Source organism: Mus caroli, chromosome 2, assembly GCF_900094665.2.
Source record: "Mus caroli chromosome 2, CAROLI_EIJ_v1.1, whole genome shotgun sequence".
Taxonomy (NCBI): Eukaryota; Metazoa; Chordata; class Mammalia; order Rodentia; family Muridae; genus Mus; species Mus caroli.
In genome coordinates, this window is record NC_034571.1 from 45,097,210 (window position 1) to 45,117,610 (window position 20,401).

General features: G+C 46.5%; 1 protein-coding gene across 1 annotated transcript in view; it reads left to right on the forward strand.

The window, feature by feature from the left end:
- The window catches only part of Kif5c (kinesin family member 5C), a 158,182-nt gene that overhangs the window by 106,156 nt on the left and 31,625 nt on the right, over positions 1 to 20,401 (forward strand). Inside the window, exons 12-19 of the mRNA XM_021184624.2 lie at positions 152 to 324; positions 4,594 to 4,662; positions 6,726 to 6,932; positions 9,191 to 9,337; positions 11,904 to 12,092; positions 15,545 to 15,662; positions 17,800 to 17,876; positions 18,418 to 18,527. Of these exons, the coding sequence (XP_021040283.1) occupies positions 152 to 324; positions 4,594 to 4,662; positions 6,726 to 6,932; positions 9,191 to 9,337; positions 11,904 to 12,092; positions 15,545 to 15,662; positions 17,800 to 17,876; positions 18,418 to 18,527 (1,090 nt within the window). The remainder of the gene's footprint in view (positions 1 to 151; positions 325 to 4,593; positions 4,663 to 6,725; positions 6,933 to 9,190; positions 9,338 to 11,903; positions 12,093 to 15,544; positions 15,663 to 17,799; positions 17,877 to 18,417; positions 18,528 to 20,401) is intronic.

The window sequence follows — 20,401 nt, forward strand, 5'->3', positions numbered from 1 at the left end:
GCAGAAAGAATGGACGTTAGCTCCACACAAGGACTCTCTGTTGTGTCTGCTGTGTCTTTGCACTGGGAGCGACTGTTCTTAGAGCTCTTCCTGGAGGGTTGCATGCTTGATGTCTTCAGTTCTCAGCATCCTGCTTGCTGTATTTTCTCAGGGGAAGCTGTACCTGAGGATGAACAGATCAGCGCCAAGGACCAGAAGAGCCTAGAGCCCTGCGACAACACACCCATCATAGACAACATCACGCCTGTTGTGGATGGCATCTCTGCCGAGAAAGAGAAGTATGACGAGGAGATCACCAGTCTGTACCGACAGCTAGATGATAAGGTCTGTGGTTCAGAGCAGGAGCCCCATCTCCGTGGGCCCGAGAGACGCCACTCAGCCCCAGTGGGCCAGTTAACGAGATAAGTTATCTCCTAATGGTGAAGAGATAAGAGCAAGAGTTGATAGTGTTGCCACATCAGGGGGAAGAATGTGGAAGGGGCTCCATGACCCCAACCCCATCTGCAGGGCACAGACCTGAGCATTACGTTTAAACAGTGGAGACATTGGGATGGTAGGCAGTGTGTGGGGATTGCCTCAGTTTTGGTTCTACTGGATGCTTCCAAGAACTATTGCTTGTGTGGACATGTCAGTTCCTAACTGACTGCTCTCACCCTGTGATAACGTGTCTCCCAGGGTCTGTTGTTATTGGAATGCAAGGGCACTACAGGTTTGGGTTAGCAGCTACAGACCTTCAGGTACCTTTGAGGGACTCTGGGACAGGACACATTGCAAAGTGCCTTGGCTACTCTTTGTACCATGTGCCTTGAAAGGGGATTCGATAGGTTAGGTATCATGGAGTTTTAGATAGGCCCTCCCTGAGGATTAACGTGCTTCTCTGCAGAGTTGATCAGGTGACTGGCAGAAAGTAAAGAGAGATACAAAATGAAGATAGAGATGGTAGGCTTTTATCCTGTTTTCCCTTGCCTCGTGGGGTCAATGCTCTCTCAGAAAGCAGCTCCTGTGTGCCTATTGTATACACTAGCCAGAGACTGGTAGTCTTCACTCTGGCACAAAGACTGAAGGTGGCACGTGCAGTCAGCCCCCTGGAGCTGAGGTAGGCTGCAGACCATTATCGATGTAAAGGTCCACTTAGGAATCCCGGAGGCCCAGAATCTTAAATCAGTACACCCTGTGATGCTGGCGTATTGCCCTTGGGATATCCTAAGCACTTTCAGTTCATTTCATCAAGGTTGCTGATATTTTCAGTCTGGTTTAATCTTTCTTGGGGTGGTTTGGCTTTGGTGCTATGGGGACACCTCTGGCCCAGATGTAATAGTTTTGTTCTGGGAATGTCACCATTAATCTTACAGGGCTCTGTCTTTGGGATACAGCCCAGAGTCTGCTGTCACCTTTGCAAGCTGAATGTGACTGGTTGAGGAGTCCCCTCTGCTTGTCTGTGGTTCTTCATGTTATATGTCACCCAAACATTAAAGCAGGGTGACCCTACCATTCCACAAACACATCTCAGAAGATACCCATGAGAACTGGGTACTTTGCCCTTCATGCTGAGTCCCTCCCTCCCCCCGCCTGCCTTTTTAAACCTGGGTATTGTACTCAACACCTCAATGCAAAAGTAGATCAATAGTAAGTTAATAGTTTTTGCAAACGTATTGATTTCTCCAAAGAACTGCTATTGTTTTCAACAGTTAGGAAAAGCCACATGCAATCTCTTCCTCACTTTACAGATTCCCACATGTACAGATTCTTGGATGGCAGGTCAGAATTGGTTCTATCATGCTGAGAGATATGGGAGAGAGTGGAGCACAGAGGTGATGCCCTGGAGGACATCAAAGCTCTCGGTCTACTGTTCAGCCATCTGTGAACCGCTTGACTGTGTCTTATTGGCCGTTATTCTCACGTGACCTCTCAGACTCTAGAGGAAAGCCCCATACGTCCAATGATTTAGATGTTTAGATCCTTTGAGAATGCATGAGTTGGGACGCAGTGTCTTCATCAGTTATTGAAGTCATTGGGATGGAGTGGGGCATTCGCTGGGTGATAGCATGTCTTTCTTAAGTTTTCACAGCCTGTAGTTGATAGAGCAGGAACAAGTTTTCCTAGTTCATGACCTTGAACCCCACTCTCACTTCATTTTGGCCTTAGCCCTTTAACCAAGGAACTGGTTAAGCTCAGTACATCTTTCTAGGACACAGTGGGAGAAAGATTACATAGTTTCTCCAAATCCCTCTGTGCTATTCCTCATGGGTCTAAGAAGAGATAAACGCAAGGTCCTGATCCTTGATGGAAAAGCTCGCACTTTGTAGTAGACCTGCAGCTTAATGATAAGAGGCGCAGGGACGATGCCCATGCTTACCTGTACACTATTCTTATCTGTAACTGAGGGCTCACAGATGTCACTTCAAAGATTGTTATGGAGACTAAAAGTCCCAGGTAGATAACAGTATGCTATAAATACCAGGTTCTCATCAGTCCTCTCTGTGGGTTCCCTTTGCTTGATGTAGAAGACACCTCATATGGGGCCGTGAAAGGCTGTCAGTACAGTGGGGCGGGGGGGGGGGGCTGGGTTCTAGAACAAAAATATAGACGGTGGCTTTGTGTTGCTCACGGAAGGCAGTAAATTCAAGAACTGTAAGTTGACTACACACTGTACTAATGACTGTTTATCAAAAAACATATCCAGATTTGGTGACTTTTTGACAACGGAGGTGACTGTATCATTTCATGTATAAGAAAAATCCAAGTACAAAATTAATTTCTGAAAAGTGCCTTGAAATCTTTTATCTCAGAGTGAGCATGCTTAAACATGTCCTGAGAGATACACTCGGCATGCAGAAAGTACAGCAAGCACACCTTATTCAGAAAGGCCTAGGAAATTACTGTGAAATCAGATAGACAACACTAATTCCTTAGAAAGTTGCCCTCATAAAGGGCAAGCCTACTTGAAGGCGTCTCTAGCACTGATTTGTCTTCTCGGAGAGCTCTGTTGTAACTTTCTGGATGGTTTCTCATCACATCTTAGCTTGTCATCTGTTGGGGAGGAAGGCTACATCTTCAGGCTTTGCCAAGAGTGCAGTGTGCAAGCTCAAGTCACATCACCCCGTCCCTTCTTATTTTTGTCCGTCCCTTGGGGGGCAGTTGTGGATTTTGGGTTGTTTTGCTTTGTTGCCTCGGGGAAGTGATGAGGTTGAACTTTTTGGGTCTTTTATTTTAAGCTCTTTACTCTTCTTGTGCTGAGGAGCAGAAATATAAAATTGGTCCTTGTAACTGACACGCTAAATGTATGAAGCTGAAGAAAAACATGGCCTAGAAAACAGTGAGTTAGCTGTGCAAGCGCCAGTTCTTGGCAGTTTTGCTGTGCTGTAATTTCTCTGATTCTTTTTGCCAGAAGGATTTGGCAAGGAGGGAAATAATCAATATTTTATTCAGCCATTGAAGAAACATTGGTGTATAAAGTTCAGTGCAAATGAGCTTCCTGAGCATAGTAGTGAGACCAAGTATATAGGAAAGACCAGAGACATAGGACGAGGGTGTGCAGAGCCTTCCCTGCAGACGTGAGAGAGTGCTGGTGCTCTCCAAAGAGCACCATCCGCTTAATCCCATGCCGGTGCTGGCGTAGACTCCACCATACATGGCGCAGATGTCTGTAGCAAACAGGTTCTGTGACCAGGCTCCGCCACTCACCTGTCTCACCTCACCTCTGAAACGGATCCAAAGTGCAGGAGAAGGGCCCTTCAATGAGGAAAACACCGAGGCAGGACCTGACACAAAGACAATGAAATACACTGAGCTGTTATTTGACTGCTTGGGGGTGCCAGCCGAGACGGGCATTCCAATAGGACTTTTATAATGAAAGGAGATGTGAGGCTGGAGCCACATTGTCATTTTTTTGTGTGTGCTTAAAATTTCCTTTGAAATCATGAAAACAGTGCAGGAAAGCCACATTCTTCCCTAGTGGTTCCGCCTCAAGCCTTCTGCCTGCCTGTCCTTCACTGGAGGTGGCTTGCTGGTGGGGGAGAGAGAGGCAGGCAGAGCACTCTCGCTTTCTCAATAGCAACACCTAGTGGCAGTGAAGAGAGCTGCTGTTGTCCTCTGTGCTCACCCAGCCGGGTGCAGGACTTCTTTGCTTGTTTTGCTTTTCAATTGGCAAGACTATTGGTTGCAGTCAAGAGGGCTGTCTATTGGAGAAAACTCCACGGAAGCTCGAGTTGTTTTGCTCTAAGTAAACGGGCATGGTGTAGTAGCCCTTTCTTCACGTCACTTGGCAACATTCCTGGTCACAGATGGGCTGGCCAGTTTACATCTTTATTTGGGGAAGGATGTCTCTGTCGTCCCTTTCACTCCCGAAGTATAAGACCCCTGGTTTCTGCATGGGCAGGATTTGAGTTCTCCAGGCAGATGTTACCTTTCCTAGAAAGAACTCTCCATGACGAAATACACAGATTACCAAGCTCCTGGAATGGCCCCTGCTGCACTTTCCCCATCTAATGAGTGAACTCGGGACTGGCCTCTTGGTGTCTGATTCTGGAAGGGAAACCAGGATATCAAAACCGACACAACTAACTAAAAATTAAACACGATGTCTCATTTCAGGATGATGAAATTAACCAGCAGAGCCAGCTGGCTGAAAAGCTGAAGCGACAGATGCTGGATCAGGATGAGGTAACAGGCGCAATGAATTCCTTTTTACAGACGTTTTTTTTTTTTTTTCTTCTCAATTACTTTTTGCTAGAAATACAATTTGCAAATGACCTTTTTTTAAAACCTTAAAGCGCATGGAGATTTCTTGGTCGCCCTCCTCTCAGTGCCTGCTAAAGGTTGGTTGTGGCAATGTGTAGCCAGCGAGCTCCTGACTCTGTAGTACTCTTAGCCTCAGGGTTGCTCTGTGCCGCACTTAGTCTTTGGGGGACAGGCAGACACCTCTGTCCCGGTGACGGTGGGGCCTGCTCAGTCTCGGTGCAGCAGCATACCGTTATTTTAGACTACTTCACCTCTACAAACAGCCTCATAGACAGAATGGTTTTTGGCATCTGAGTATAATTAATCATATTCACCCCGTTAGCCTCTCCTATCTCACCGGCCTCTCCTGCTTCTCTGCTTCCTTTCCCAAGCCCTCAAGAGTCCATATAGAACAGAAAGTATGTGGCATTTGTCTTCCTGAGTCTGGCTTATTTTGCTTATCATGATGATGTCTTAGATCCTTTCCTACAAATGACATGATCTCCTATTTTTTTACTACTAAATAAAACTTCATTGTGTGTATTTATGTATCTATTAATCATCTGTCTGTCATCGACCTACCCATCATATATTTACCTACTTGGAGATTTGCCCGTCATCCATTCATCCCGTCTATGTCTGTCATACTTTCTCTACCTAGTCGTCCGTTGATGGGCCCCTAGGCTGGTTCTGTAATCTGGCAGTTGCAAAAGGCTGGTGTGTGTTTTAGCATAGACTGTGTCCCCCTGTTCTATCCTACACGGGATACACAAGCAAAATCAAAAGTAGACCATCAAAGAGGAAAGACAGCTGGGGCCGTAGTGCTGCTACTCTGTATTTGGTACACTAAAAAGGAGGCCACCTGGTTTCAGGCTGGCCCTCCGCCCTTCCCCCTCACCCCCCCCCCCCCACCCCCCCGCCGGCATTCATTTCTACCATAAATGTCTTTTTTGCACCGTTCTGCAGTGGATTTTACAAACAGGAACCCAAGCCAAGCACAGCCAGCCGATCTACCAGAGACAGCATTCTCTTGCTGAGATCACCTAAGTATTTTTCTCTTTTGTTCTTTAAGATGCCTTGTTGCTAAAGTGCCATTGGTTGGCTCATACAGTGCCGGCAGGTGGCAGAGATCGATGTCCCAGTCTCAGTCCCCCACACCCAGGGAGCACTGTAACCATTTCCTTCCTTTCTGCTTCCCATCATCTTTCCAATGTAAAGATTGTGATTCTGCAGGGAGGCAGGCTGTGTCTTTGGAGTCATGTGAACCCTATTTAATAGGTTAACACCTTAGCTGTGGCTGAGGCCACTTATGTTTTCTGTTGTCTGCTTCCACATGTTCTCTGCATCTCCAAGAGTGGTTCAACTGCCTTGGATCAATTCCTTTTGTTACCATTCAAACTTTAACATTTTTTCCTTGCAAAATGATAAACGTCCATTAAGGTAATCAGAAAATAACAATGGTAACAGCTACATGAAACATCCACAAACCCAGGAACTCATTTTACCATGTGTATAGATTATAGGGTATATTCTTCTATACAGTTCTGATAAACATTAAAGGAAAGTAACTTCATTTCAAGTACTGTCTGGGTTATTTTGAAATCAACTTAAATACAATATGAAATTGTGGCCCTGTTTCCAGCGGCTCTGCCAGTGTACTGCCACTCATTAAAAGCAGTTCTCCCATCTTTTGTTTAACATGAAAAAGCTAACCAGCTGTAGTGCCCTGGTGCGCTCGTGTATGTGTGTGTGTGTGTGCGCGCGCGTATGTGTGTGTCTCAGTCTGACTTAGAGCATAAAATTCTTAAAAGGAAAAAAAGAGAAAAGATTTTTGAAATAACATTTGAAAATGTGTTTAGCATCTGTAACACATAGTGAGAGTTCTCCACAATCTGACTGCTCCCAACTTGTTCTCCCGGATCTAGTTTTAAAATTGCTTTGTGCAGGTAGAGCGCAGGCCGTTGACATATAATTAGTGCACTCACCTGGCCTTCTCCTTGCCCCAGCTCCTGGCTTCCACGAGAAGGGACTATGAGAAGATCCAGGAGGAGCTGACACGCCTCCAGATCGAAAATGAGGCAGCTAAAGACGAAGTGAAAGAAGTCCTCCAGGCCCTGGAGGAGCTGGCTGTCAATTACGACCAGAAGTCACAAGAAGTGGAGGACAAGACCAGGGCCAACGAGCAACTGACTGATGAGCTGGCCCAGAAAACGGTTGGAGCAATGGTGTTAAAGGGGGCGGGGCTTCTCTGTTGACAGACTTAGCTGGGAAGGCAGTTGGCTGAGTGCTTATCTGTGTAAGACTTGGTGTGCTCCCTGAGGCCTCTCCTGCAGTCCCTTCACCACAGACTACCCAGCACAGCTGCTTTACACCCAGGAAGCTGATGACATCAGCAAGAGTGCTTTCTGGAAAGGGTAAAATGCAGATGCTAGATCCAGGAAAAGCTTAGTGAGAAGTTTGACTTTTTGTGTGTTTGTGACGCTTTACATAAAGCACTTAGCAAGGACCTCTGTGTGTGGTCACTGAATAGCACTGAAAGTGTTGTTACTAAAGAGCAGAGGCAGGGGATGCCGGATGCCCAGGAGTTCAGCAGTCCACAGTTTACATCCTGCTGAATGATGGTGTTCCCCGACTTCCCAGCCTCTTGTCCTAGTCGGGAGGACAGAGGTAAGCTAGCCCTGTTCACTGGCTTCCAGCCGAGGGATCGCTGTATTTCTGGTTCCTCCCTGAGAGACAGCTGCTGTGGGTTTTACTTGGTGGGCTAGTGACAGGCAGTCTGCTGTGGCCGGTGAGCATTTGGTGATGTGGCGGATGCCATGCCCTTTGATGCCTGGAGATGGCTCACGGAGAAATTAAGTGGCTATAGCCTGGTGTCCTTGGTGTCTCTGCCTGAAGGTCCCGGTGTCCTGGACTGTGCCATAATAGAAACCTTAATAGAAAATCAGTCCCGGGCACTCAGAGCAGGTGGGGAGGAAAGCACTGACTGCTGGCAGTGGAGCGGACAGGAAGTGCTATTTACTCCCCACATCCTACTGCATGGGGAAGAAAGGCCTTCCTAATGGTTTCCAGGAGACAGGGCTGCTGTGTCTGTGGTATTAAATAAGGTGAAATAAATAGTTGGCAGTGCTGATGGACTGTAAGTCCCTGCAGACTCACTGAGAGGACTGCCACTCTGCCTCTACTTAGTGTCCCCCTGGGTTCCTACAGCTTGTCCCTTCTGTGTTGTGCATCTGAAAGCAAGGCAAGATTTTCTATAGTACGCTTCTCGTTTTGTGTCAGAACAACTGTTATCAGACTGCTTTAATATACTATTTTTAGTAAGTGGTAGCGACTCACTGCAAATGCCTTTGAATTAACTTGCAAGGCCCGGGGAGTAGAGGACTCCCTTCTGCAGCACAGGCTGTTGGTACCAAGATGCTAGAAGAGGTACGATTCCATTGCTGCGAGTGAAGAAGACATTGCTTTTCCTGCTAACAATCGGGGTGGGGGGATAGAAAAGAGGTTAATTTGACAAAGTTTGGTGAGAAAATCGAGCTTTTGCTGCTATGAAGAAGCTCTGCTATGGAACCTGAGTAATTTTGAAGAATTATAGTATTTAATTTGGCTTCCCTGAGGACTAGAAGATGTTCTAAGTTGTTACCTGCCCTCATTAATGTTTGTCTGAGCTATTGATTCCAGACCCCATTACTCAGGGTATTTGGATGGGACCCAGGGAGGAGATTTTTGTTTGAGCATGGAGCGGGAGAACCTGAAATAGAACAGGGGGGGGGGAGAAACAACCTTTGGTAAGTTAGAAAATGTAGTTAAATCCTATAAACGTAGGGCCTCTTTTTGTGCTAGTGTGTACAGGTAGAGACCAAAGTCAGCCCTCAGCATCCTTCTTTAAAGTGTGCTCTGTCTCGTTTTTTTGAGACAGTCTCAGAGTATGGTAGATTGTTGGCCAGTGGGCCACAGGAATCCTTCCAGTCCTGGGATAACAATGGCGCACCACCAGACCCAGATACGGCTTCCAGGAGTCAAACCTAGGTCCTCATGCTTGTGCCGCAAGCACCTTACAGACGGAGCTATCTCTCCAACCTCTTATGTATTTAAAAGGCCTTATTACAATTTACTTATTTTTATGTTCATGTACCATGGTTCATGGGTGGAGGTGAGAGGACAGTTTGCTGGAGTCAGTTCTTACCTTGACACAGTGAGCCCTGCATTCATTTACAGTAGTAACTCACTTCGCTAGCGTCGATATAACCAATAATAATAATAATACATATCTGGTTTTACAAGGTAACATCTCTGAACTAAGTTCCTGTATCAGAGCCAAGTGCTAAGCAGCAGTCAGCCTTCAGAGAGCTTTTCCACTGAGATCAGAGGAGTGACTAAAGAGCTGGGTCTGGCATGGGCTGTTGAGCTCGGGAGGTCACAGGTGGAAATTCATGGGCCACCTTGGTAACTTGTGGCTGACTTTGTTTTCCAGACGACATTGACAACCACGCAGCGAGAGCTGAGTCAGCTGCAAGAGCTTAGTAACCACCAGAAAAAGAGGGCCACAGAGATCCTGAACCTGCTACTCAAGGACCTGGGGGAGATCGGTGGAATCATTGGCACCAACGACGTGAAGACTGTAAGCCAGGCTTGTGTTCTCTGTCCCTGCCCTGACTGCTGTGATCCGAGTCAAGCTCTGCAGCACCTGAGGCTCAGCGCTGTACTCTGCACCAGGGCCATGCTGAAAAAGGAGAGCTGGTGCATGAAGCAGGGGCTGGGGGAGGGGATGGAGAGGAACAGTTTGCCTTTCAGATCTGGGGAGCATCTTCCAGTCTTGGTTGGTTTTGTGTGACTTGGTTTTTTTCTTTAGCCTTACCTGCAATGCTCTCACACTGGGGCTCAGCTGGGAGAAGCTGCAGGCCAGGTCTCAGTCCCCACCCTTCCCCAGCCCCCAACCCAATGCAGTGAGAATTCTCTAGCCAAGCAGTACCGAATTGAGAAAGCTTCCAGCTGAAAGAGGCAGCTAGCAGGGGCTGAAAGAGTAAACCACACTTAATTATGTGTAACAGGAGGAGGCTGAGCCTTGTTACTCAGGGTCATCTGCATCACCTGGGGCTAATTAGCAATTTAGACCCCAGGCTGACCTCAGACATACTGAATCGGACTCTGTGTTTTAACAAGATGATTCGTGGCTTATTAAAGTTAGAAAACCCAATTTTGTTTCATTGCAGTGGCTCCACAATCCACAGGACCCGACTGTTGTGTTTCCTCTCTGCCCATCCTTAGCTACTTTCATTTTCATATCTTTACGCTTTTGCCTCACGTACCAAGATCACTGCTGTAACACCAGCTGTCAAGTCTTTATTCATTTACATCCAGTGTACTGTATCACTAACCACTTTTATCCAGGAGAGGGGACTATATACCAGAAATTCCCAATCTATGTAGCCTTAGGGCAGCTGCAAGGCAACAGTTTCAGGCCCTGCCAGGTTAAGCTTTTAAGTCCCAGCTCGGCTGGTCTGTGCTTGACGGTTAATGTTTAGAGCCACATGTTGCTGTTGAGCAGTGTAGTTCTGACCTGGGGCTGATTAAAGGCTCGCAGGACCTCATGGAGCTGATTTGTGGGGCGTTGGCACCTCTTGCTGATAACAATAAGAAAAGGTATTTTTATGCTAAGATCTTACACTGAGCTGAGGAACACATTAGTGAATGCAAAGCCTGTCTGCTTTGCGCCATTAAAGGTCCTTCTTGCCGGAAATCATAAGTATGATGGGAGGATTTTTAAATACTTAATTGCATGCTTTGGGATTATTTTTAGGTTCCAGACACTAGATGCCCTAGTTAATTTCATCGATGACTCTCACTTATAGATCACAGTATTCTCAGAGAGCCTCCTTCCATGCTGGACCAATGACAAAGGCTGCCAGTGTATCTGTGCTGTTACATTATGGGAGGGATGGAATGGGGAGCAGTATCGGGAGGCAAATCTCAGTCACAAACCCAACTTACATTTAGCAAGGGCCTCCATGATGGGGACTCACAGCTGATAATTGTAGCTTTTCTTGCTGTTCACTTAGTATTGTGCTGCAGTCATTGTTAGGTATTATTGAATTCTTATATGGTTAAAAATCACAATACAGGCACACAAAACTACTTCATGTTTGCTACCAATATTTAGGGCTCATACCCAATATCATTTTCTCTCAGCTCTCAAATGTTTACACAGAAAAATATGTGACTTAATGACAGCAGTGATAACGTTTGAAGAGGTGGGAGGGGTAGAGAGGAGACTGGTGGGAGGACACCGAACATCAGAAATTGCTGGCTTTCCTGGGCTAGATTCTGCTGGGACATAGTCTTCCTAAGGTGCAAGGCTGCCCTCTGGTGGTTAAACATAGTGCACACAAAGCTACTTTTCTGTATGGTTCAGCTTGTATACCATGCATCTTAGCAGATGGGTCTAACCCAATACCTTGTCTCCATTTTTGTTTTCCAGTGGAGTTCTGAAAGTTAGAAGCCAGATATACCTCATTCAGGAATTCTGTCAGAACCATCTCTTGTCAATGTTAACTTAGGCTTGTTCTTAGATATCTTATTAGGTAGGTTACTGTCTACTTGGAAGGGCAGCTCCAAAAAGGCAAAGGAAAAGATGGGTAGCCGCAGATGGCTAAGCATGGAAATCTTCACATGAGGAGGCACTGGGCAATTGGTGCGTTCTCTGGCATTAGAGGTTCTGTTTGAAGAGTGTGGCAAAAGTCTTTTATAGTCCAGCCATTGCACGTAGACATCAGGCTCCTCACCACTACGGAAAGTGTGGAGAAGAGAATTGCAGGGCTGGGTGGAACTTCTCTACAGGCGAGATTATGAAGGGCCCCCACTAGGGACATTGGGTCACCGTTGTAGACATGCAGGGTGAGGCTTCTGAGGAGGGTTCTCCTTTATAAATTCTTCAGTAGTTTTTCTTTTTGTATCATCCTTTCTATCCTTAAATCGGTTATAAGGAAGTATATGGTTAACAGAGGAGCATGTTTGATGTGGGTTTTGATGGGAACTCTTTTGTGTGCAATCTCTGAGGACTTGATGGTGACTTCGACATGTATGTTTTTGGCTTCCCCTGTGGCTACAATGTTTGCCCAAAAGCTAGGGCTGTCTCAGGGACCCATGGTCAGGGTTCACAAACCTCTGATGTGTCCTTCTGTGCTCAGCTGGCAGATGTGAACGGGGTCATTGAGGAGGAGTTCACCATGGCACGCCTGTACATTAGCAAGATGAAGTCGGAGGTCAAGTCTCTCGTGAACCGCAGCAAGCAGCTGGAGAGTGCCCAGATGGACTCTAACAGGAAGATGAATGCCAGTGAGCGCGAGCTGGCAGCGTGCCAGTTGCTTATCTCACAGGTAGGCTATCCATTTGATCCTGTCCACGAGCATCCACTGAGGTCTGCCCCTGGCCCGGTGCCCTTCTCGGGGTTAATAGTGCGTACTAGGGAGAGCCAGTGCACTCGGCCTTATATGAGTGGACCTTAAGATAGCCCACAGTCCTGTTGTGTTTCTGAAACACAGATTCTACTCTGTAGCTGGGATTATCCTTGAACTCATCCTCCTCCTGTAGTGGGATGGTCTGATGCTGCTTGTAGTCTAAGATTAGTCTTGAACTCTTTTCTCAGCCCCACCCCTCACCCCCTACTCGAATATGGGTGATTGGTGTGAATTACCAAGCCTGGTCTCTGGGTTTATCCTTAAACCTAGATTTTGTTGTGTAAATTACACAAATCCCTCAAGGCTTCTGTCTTCAAAGTATCTCTATTTCTCTGCCCACTCATGGGTGACTTTGTAGTTGAGCATATATGATGTATCTTTAAGTCTCCTATTAGCTCGGGAAGATTCCTACATCTGTAAATCCCTACCATGGGAACAGTATAAGATGTATGGGTAGAAACTACGCTTGGTGGTGGTGGCAGGTGCTGTTGCACTGTTTTTCACATGTACACACAACATAACCATTTCATGTGCATTTTCTTGCATGATCTTTAAAAAGTTTTGTAGGGAGATTTTATTTATTTATTTATTTATTTATTTTTCAAATAAAGGTATGATTGTGATTAAATACTTTGCCAAATACACGATGGTAAAGTCTGGGTTTCTCAAGCTCAGGGCATGTGTCCTTGATGAGTTAACAAGCCAGCTCTTTCCCCATTGGAATGGCGTTTCCCTCTCAGGAAGGTAGCTCAGAGGACCATGGGACAGTTCTGGGCTGCACGGACATGTAAGCTTACATTTGGGTTTGAGATTTCCGAAACTGTACCAGTGTGTACTGTTCACCACCTCATACCTGAGTCGTTTGGGGAAATGGGTACCAGTGTGGACTGGCATGTCTAACAGTGCCAAGCGGGAGGGCATCAGATTGTGCTATGGCTTTAAACGTATTATGCAGTAACAGAAAGAGCTCCAACTTACTTGTCTAAAATGGATTCTATGGGTTGTTTTTATATTAAGTGAAATATTATTTAAAGGGCTATTTCGTGCTGGTATGTGGTAGAATGTTGATAAACATGATGAGATATAATTTAGCAATCCTTTTGAAAACACTGGTAAAATATAAAACCAGGAAAAATAATACCTATTTGGTGTTCTATATGTGTGAGCTCAATATAGGTGTGCTCACATGTATGTGCACATGTGGAGACCAAAGGCTGACTTTGGGTGCTTTCTTCTGCTGCTTTTCCTGACTGCTATATATGCTCATGATGATGAGTCTAGTGCTTGTGTTTTGGCTAGACTGGCCAACAATCCTCTGGAACCCACCTGTCTTTGTCCGTCCTCAGTACTGGGGCTGTAGGCAAACGCCAACACTGTCAGCTTTTATATGCCTTCTGGAGATTCAGATGTAGGCCATTATGTTTGTGCAGAAGGCTACTCTTTGTACATTTCCCTAACCCGGAAGTATCATTTGGTCCAGTAATTTTATATATACTATTTTTCATTGGTAATGGAGATGACATTTTTAAATGTCATATGGCGTTATAATTTTCTGATTAAAATATTAAAAGCTTACAGGGAAACTACTGGATGCACTATTATTTGACATTATTGTACAATACATTACCCAAATACCTGTTAATAGACAAATGATGAAGTTATGTGGAACAATATTACATAACACTGACAAAAATCCATAAAAATTGGGCATTTGGAAAGTGTAATTATATAAAATAAGGTAAAACAAAAACAGAGCTTACACATACACACACACATACACGCCTCTTAATTTGTAAGCTGGTATGTTTTTTTATAACTATATTGTCATTAGCAACAAGAACTTTTTTTTTTAATTTGCAGCAAGACATGTTTATAATTTATAAAACCTGAGAGGAAAGTACAGCCCAACTCTAGTCTCTAGGTCACCTCTGAGACTATGGCGTGAGCTAGGGGGCTGTTCCTACTCCCAACAGATGGGGACTGAAGTCAGCCATAGGCAGAGCCCAGCCCTTTCTCTGTCCAGCTGGACAGAGCAGCTCCATGCCCAAATCCCGCCTGCACACCGTACCCTGCCAGGACTACTTGGATCAGGTTAGCTGTGCCCTGTGTGGGTGAGCGAGGAGGAGACGGTACAGCCTGCAGAGTCCGTAGACAAGGGCATGACTCAGTCTGCAGAGCTCAAAGTACTCCCTAGACAAGGACGCAGGCTGTGGATGCTGCTCACTGGAGCCAGTGCAGCCAGGGAGAGGGGGAGCAGCACTCACTCTCAAGTGTGGGGTCCCCGGCCTTGGGGTGATACTGACTGGTGTATGAGAGCTAGGATGCTTCGGAAGTCGGGAAAGCCTTCCTAAGTTAGCAGCCAGTGCACTCCCCACTCTGCCACAATACAGAAAGCCATTGACTCAGCCTTTGCTTCGGTCAGAAACCTTGCCTCTTCCTTTTCTGGTGTGGTTTATGAAAACTAAGAGTTTTCCTCACTGAAATTCTCCCTTCTTTGTTCATATCGTATCCCTTCCAAAGCTCTTCCAACTGGGTTGCCGAGGAGTAGTTAGATACTGGGATTCATTCGACTGGGTCGTCCTGCCCAGACCTGAGTCCCCAGATCTAGGGGGAGCAGTCTGCATATTCCATCTGTCTAGAAGTCACATGATGCCTGTTCAGCCCCTGAGCTCCCACCCATTTCTTGACTCATTCCACTGGTGTTTATTAAGTATCTATACTGTCATGAGCAAAAAGCCAGTGATGTTAAACAGAAGCCAGGGGCTGTGAGAAAATGACAAAACCTAGTAAGGAGTCACCCAGGGCATCGTGTGCGTGTGTGGAGGGAGGGTACAGGCAGAGAGGAAACCTTAAGGTGCAAAGTCTCTAATGACCAGAGTTGAACTGTCTCTGAGGGACAGACGAAGAGCAGATGTGCTGTTTGAATCTATAGGTACGTGTCCAAAGAGAGAGGCCTTCAGTCCTGGATGTTCCTCCTCCTCCTCCTCCTCCCCCTGATGCTCCCTTCGAATCCAGACCATTGCTGACACTGGGCAGGTGCTCTAATAGGGAGCTACACCATTAGCTCGGGAGCTTTTACCACGAGGAAGGAAACCAGGGCGGGCTTTGGTCTCCATGTGGGACAAGTGGGAAAGCACAAGGACATGGCCACGCAGCATCTGGAAGCATCTGGCAGCGAGCTGCAGAGTACATGGGAGAGACAGAGAGCTCCCTTGGTCCTCAGTTCTGAGTCCCAGGCAAAGGACGAAATGTTGTGCCATTCCTTGGGGCGGTCTCTAACATGTCTTTTCCAGTTGGACAGCTCCAGACGAGCCGAGATAATCAGATGCTAGGTCCTCACCTTTCCTTCTGCTCTGTCTTCTTCTTCAAAGCATGAAGCCAAGATCAAGTCTCTGACAGACTACATGCAGAACATGGAACAGAAGAGGCGGCAGCTGGAAGAGTCCCAGGACTCCCTCAGCGAGGAACTGGCCAAGCTCCGGGCCCAGGGTAAATACTGACTCCTTTGCTGCTGTCAGACACTTGGCCTGAGCCAGTCTGGAGCTGGCTGAGGTCTGATGTTTAGTTTTGTTCAGCTACAGCGTTTCTGGGAACTGCAGCATAACGGAAAGAAACACATGTTACCCCACTGTGTGTCTGCTGCCTCCCAGCTTTCCTCTGTCCACCCAGCTGACTGGGCCAGCATCCTCTCCTTCCAACCCCATTGGCCTCTTGCTCTGCAAAGCTTGTCCCTGGGCTTGTCAGATATGTCTCTGGTGCTGCTTATTTCTGTTCTGATTGCCTTGGAACAACCTAGTTAGTGATTGTGGCTAAATCAGTATTATTGAGGGGTCTCACTGCCGTCTTCTCTGGACTGGTCACTCTGCTGTGTCCCAGGGGTGATTCTGAAATGCAAATTCTGTCTTATGGGGAACCCTATAGGTTGTGCCCTTCCTCAGGATTCTGTACTTGGACTAAGTGCTAGGCTTTTGAACAAGTTCTTCTCTTAGCTGTGTGGTACCTGACACACAGGAAACACTTAATAAATCCGAGTAAACATAAGCAAATATTGAGTGGCCATCAGGAATGCAGAAACCAGGACAGGGTTTAAGAACATTGCAGTGTGCAGAATGAGAGCAGTCACACAGATTGAAGGCTGAAATGAAGATCAGTTCTTTATAGAACAATGTGATAATTGTAACAGTTCTTCAGGCCATTTGAGCCTCCAATTTTAAGCATTTATTGCAGAGTTTGATTTTATATTTTTAAAGATGATGACGATGATGATGATGTGTGTAGGTGCCTGAGGGAGCCAGAAGAGGGTGTTCAGTGCCCTGTAGGTGGAATTATTGGCATTTGTGAGCTACCTGATATGAATGTTGAGACCTAAACTCTGTCCTCTGGAAGAACATCAAGTGTTCTTAAATACTAAGCCATTTTCCCAGTCCCTCATCACAAAGCTTTAGATCAGAAAAGCATAAGCAAGAATGCAGAGAAGAGGAGAAAAGAAAACCACCTAAAATATCTAAAAGTTCAGTAGACTTTAATAGGTTATTAGTCTTCATGTCTGAGACAGCACGTGTGTGTGTGTGTGTGTGTGTGTGTGTATGTGTGTGTCCATGGTTATGACAGTGTTAGGGATAAAATCTTTATTGCAGTTACTAAAGATAAATGGATCCTGTATTCTTAGAAATTAATATTTAAAAATAAAATCACTCTGATGAGCAGTGGGATTGATGATGTTATTATTTCATTCCTTTTATTTTCATTTCAAGCTATTTATTGGATAAATACATGCTGCATCAGGTCTAAAGGCAAATTAAGAAGAAAGGGCCCTGCCATAGCTTTGTAACATTTTATTTTTGTGGTAAGGAATGGATTTTGGAGTAAAGCATGCCACCTAATACTGGACAAAAAAAAAAAAAAAAAAAAAAAAAAAAAAAAAAAAGCATTCATTTTCCCGTCTTGCATATATTTGCTGCAATGGGGACACTGTAATAGAAATGTAAACAGAAAAGGCCTGAAATAAAGTAAAATAGACTAGAGAAATGATGAATCGGATGTCAATGCCCAAACGACATTTGCTCCCCACCCCACCTACCAGTACACAGCTCGATGCCCTTGCACACATGCTCAGGGAACCCCATGAGCACAGAGACAGGAGTGCTGGTCACAGCCCTGCCCACCTGGGGCCCCCTGGTGAATCCAGAAAGTGTTAGAGTTTATTTGTTTCCCTAGTTTTCATCTTTAGGTTGTTTTCCTGCTCCAGATTCTTAGAAAATCAACAGCTACTCCTGGGAGGTAAATTAACTCCTTGTGGAATCCTCGAGGTGACATGAATCCAGATGTCACCTCAAGCTCACAGGGGCTTTATAATCTGCACCCTCAGGGCTGGCTCCCAGAGGCCAGGTGGGTCTGCCTGCTTCCAGGCAACCCCTTCCTTTCCCTAGGGATGCAATCCACTCGGTGTCCCAAGTACTAAGACAGGCCAAAGGAAGTCAACCCAAGATGTTGGGTGTTTGCCAGGCTCCCCCTACTCCGTGCTGGCATTTGCACTGTGCTGTTATGGTTTTGTTTTCTGAATTTTTGCTTCGGGGTACAAGCCCTGCAAGTTAAAACTCCAGTCACTTTTTACTGTTTGAAACAGAAAAAATGCACGAAGTCAGTTTCCAAGATAAGGAAAAGGAGCACCTGACGAGGCTGCAGGATGCTGAGGAGGTGAAGGTGAGTGTGTGCACATCTGGAATCAGCTGTCCCCAGACCTGTGCATGTCAGTCAGACAGGGAGAATGGGACCCATGACTGGGCCTTCCATGCAGCTGGGCCTGATGTAGCGGCAAGATGCTGATGGGACTGTGCAGGAAGCCAGAAGTGTCTCTGCATACATCTACCCTGCACTAATGTCTTTGTGCTTCCAGCTCCTGAAGGGGTTAAGTGACTTGTCTGGAGTCACCCAGGTAGTAAGAAAGCTGTGTTCTGACTGGCCTGACTGGGAAAATCACGGGTCTCAGATGAGAGGGGGTAGAAGGGCAAAGGCAGACTTTCTGTGCATCGTTGGGCTGGTTTGCCTCTGGGGCCCACTCAGTTTTGTGACAGATCCATGGGCTTTGCTGTACAAATGAAGCAAGGCTTGGGCACACGAGCCAGAATCACCCTTAATTTGGGGGTTTAACATCTGAGGGAGGTAGATAGGGATCCAGGGCTTGTCACTGAGGGGGCAGAGTGCCGACTAGTTGATGCCACATTTCTCCTGGCCTGGCTTGCAGAAAGCTCTGGAGCAGCAGATGGAGAGTCACCGGGAAGCGCACCAAAAGCAGCTGTCCAGACTTCGCGATGAGATTGAGGAGAAGCAGAGAATCATTGACGAGATTCGGGAGTGAGTGGGCTGGGGGGCTCATGGGATACAGGCGGGCACGGGCAAGCCTTTGGTGACAGACTTAAAGGACATGGCTTTTGGCCAGGGCCCCTTGTCTCTGTGCTTGGACTCTGGGTTCTGCCCGGGTGGTGCTGCCTCTGAGGTCTGTTCTCCCATCTGGAGCCCAGTCCTCCCCCCCCGTCCCCCCCAGTGCTCTGGTACAGCAGGTGGCATGCAAAGACAGCTGCCCCTTCATATCAGTCCAGCCAGTTCAGGGCTGACTCAGCTTGGAAGATACACACCCAGGAGCCGGAAAGACTAAATGAATGTATGAAGGAAAAAAAAAAAACCCAAACAAAAACCCACAAGACTATTCCTCCTCCAGGAATTAATAAACACTCCAGAGAAGCAGTTTGGCTTTGTGGCCTCTTCAGCCCAACAGATTATGCACCTGTAGCCACCTGGTCACCTGTGTGTACATCTCAAAGACCTGTGCCAGTATGAGTCTGTGCGTGATAGATGGCAATAAACCCTTCCTGCTGCTATCGGGATGACATCATTGCAACTTACTTCTGGATGCTGCCTTGTGACCACATCCTGCCTTCTCAGAGTCCTTGGGGAGCCCCCTGCTCCACAGTACCCTTTCCTTTTCTGTAGCACAAGTCCCCCGGTTACAAAACTTGCTTCTGGGGGGGATCTTATTCTAGGGTTCTTTATACTCTTTACATAGTAGATCTTCTTGGCAGTCTCTGAACCCCTTTGCAGAACAGCCTTTTAAATGCTCCCCTAAAAGGCATACTACTATAACGAAAATATGTATACTGAAGAGAATTTCACCCACTGCCCCTCCCTCCCCAACTAGGGCAAGACCCTCTCCACTACCCCTCCTACCACCCTCCCACCATCACCACTGCTTCTTTCTATAGATGAAGAATTAGATATAGGAAGCAAGGTTGAATTATTTACTTAAGGTCACACGGCTAAATAGGAATCAGACTGGAGCTAAGCGTTTAATTCTCCAGGCTACTGATCCAAATCTTTTCAGAGTATGTGAGCTGCTTGCAAGAGCATTTGCATCTTGAAGAAGAGGAGGAGGGAAGTGGGAGTCTAGCTGGTGTGCTGGCTCTGTGCAGCCTGTCTGAGGACAGGCCTCTGCATGCCCTGTCCCCACCCCTTCTACGCCTTCCCATTCCAACACCCCTTGAGCTTCTCCTGGACACAATTCTGATTAATATCCCTCAAGACATTGTTCTGAAAGAGAAGGAAAGAAAGAAAGGGAGATAGCGAGAACATAATATAAGTCAGTACATGAGTTCCTTGTGGGAGCTTTCTAGACTTGGGCTCTTGGTGCTTCTGGCTTCCTTCACACAGTCTTGTGGTCTCAGCCTCTCGAAGGACTTTATGAGCACTGGCGTGGGGCAGAAGTGGAATAGACCCTCCTGTCTTAGAATTTTTGTTGCTGGAGAAAACACCATGACCAACAGCATCTTGGGGAGGAAAGGATCTATTTCAAGTTAAACAGTTGACAGTTCATCATCCAGGGAAGTGAGGACAGGAACTTAGGACAGAGGCTCTGGAGGGGTGCTGCTTACTGCCTTGCTCCTCATGGCTTGCTCAGCCTGCGTTCTTACAGCACCCAGTACCACCAGCCCAGGGATGGCACCTCTTCGGAGAGCTTGTTCCTACCATAGCATTTATCAATAATAACAATAAAATACTGCAGACTTGCCTTCAGGCAGATCTTGTGGCGGCAGTTCCTCAATTGAGAGCCCTCTTCCCAAATGACTTCATGCCAAATTGACATAAATTTGACCAGCACAGCCAGATGCTGACTTTCTGTCTCCACAAAACCGTAGTCCAAGGGCTGCCCCCATGTCGGCTGCCGTCCTCCATGG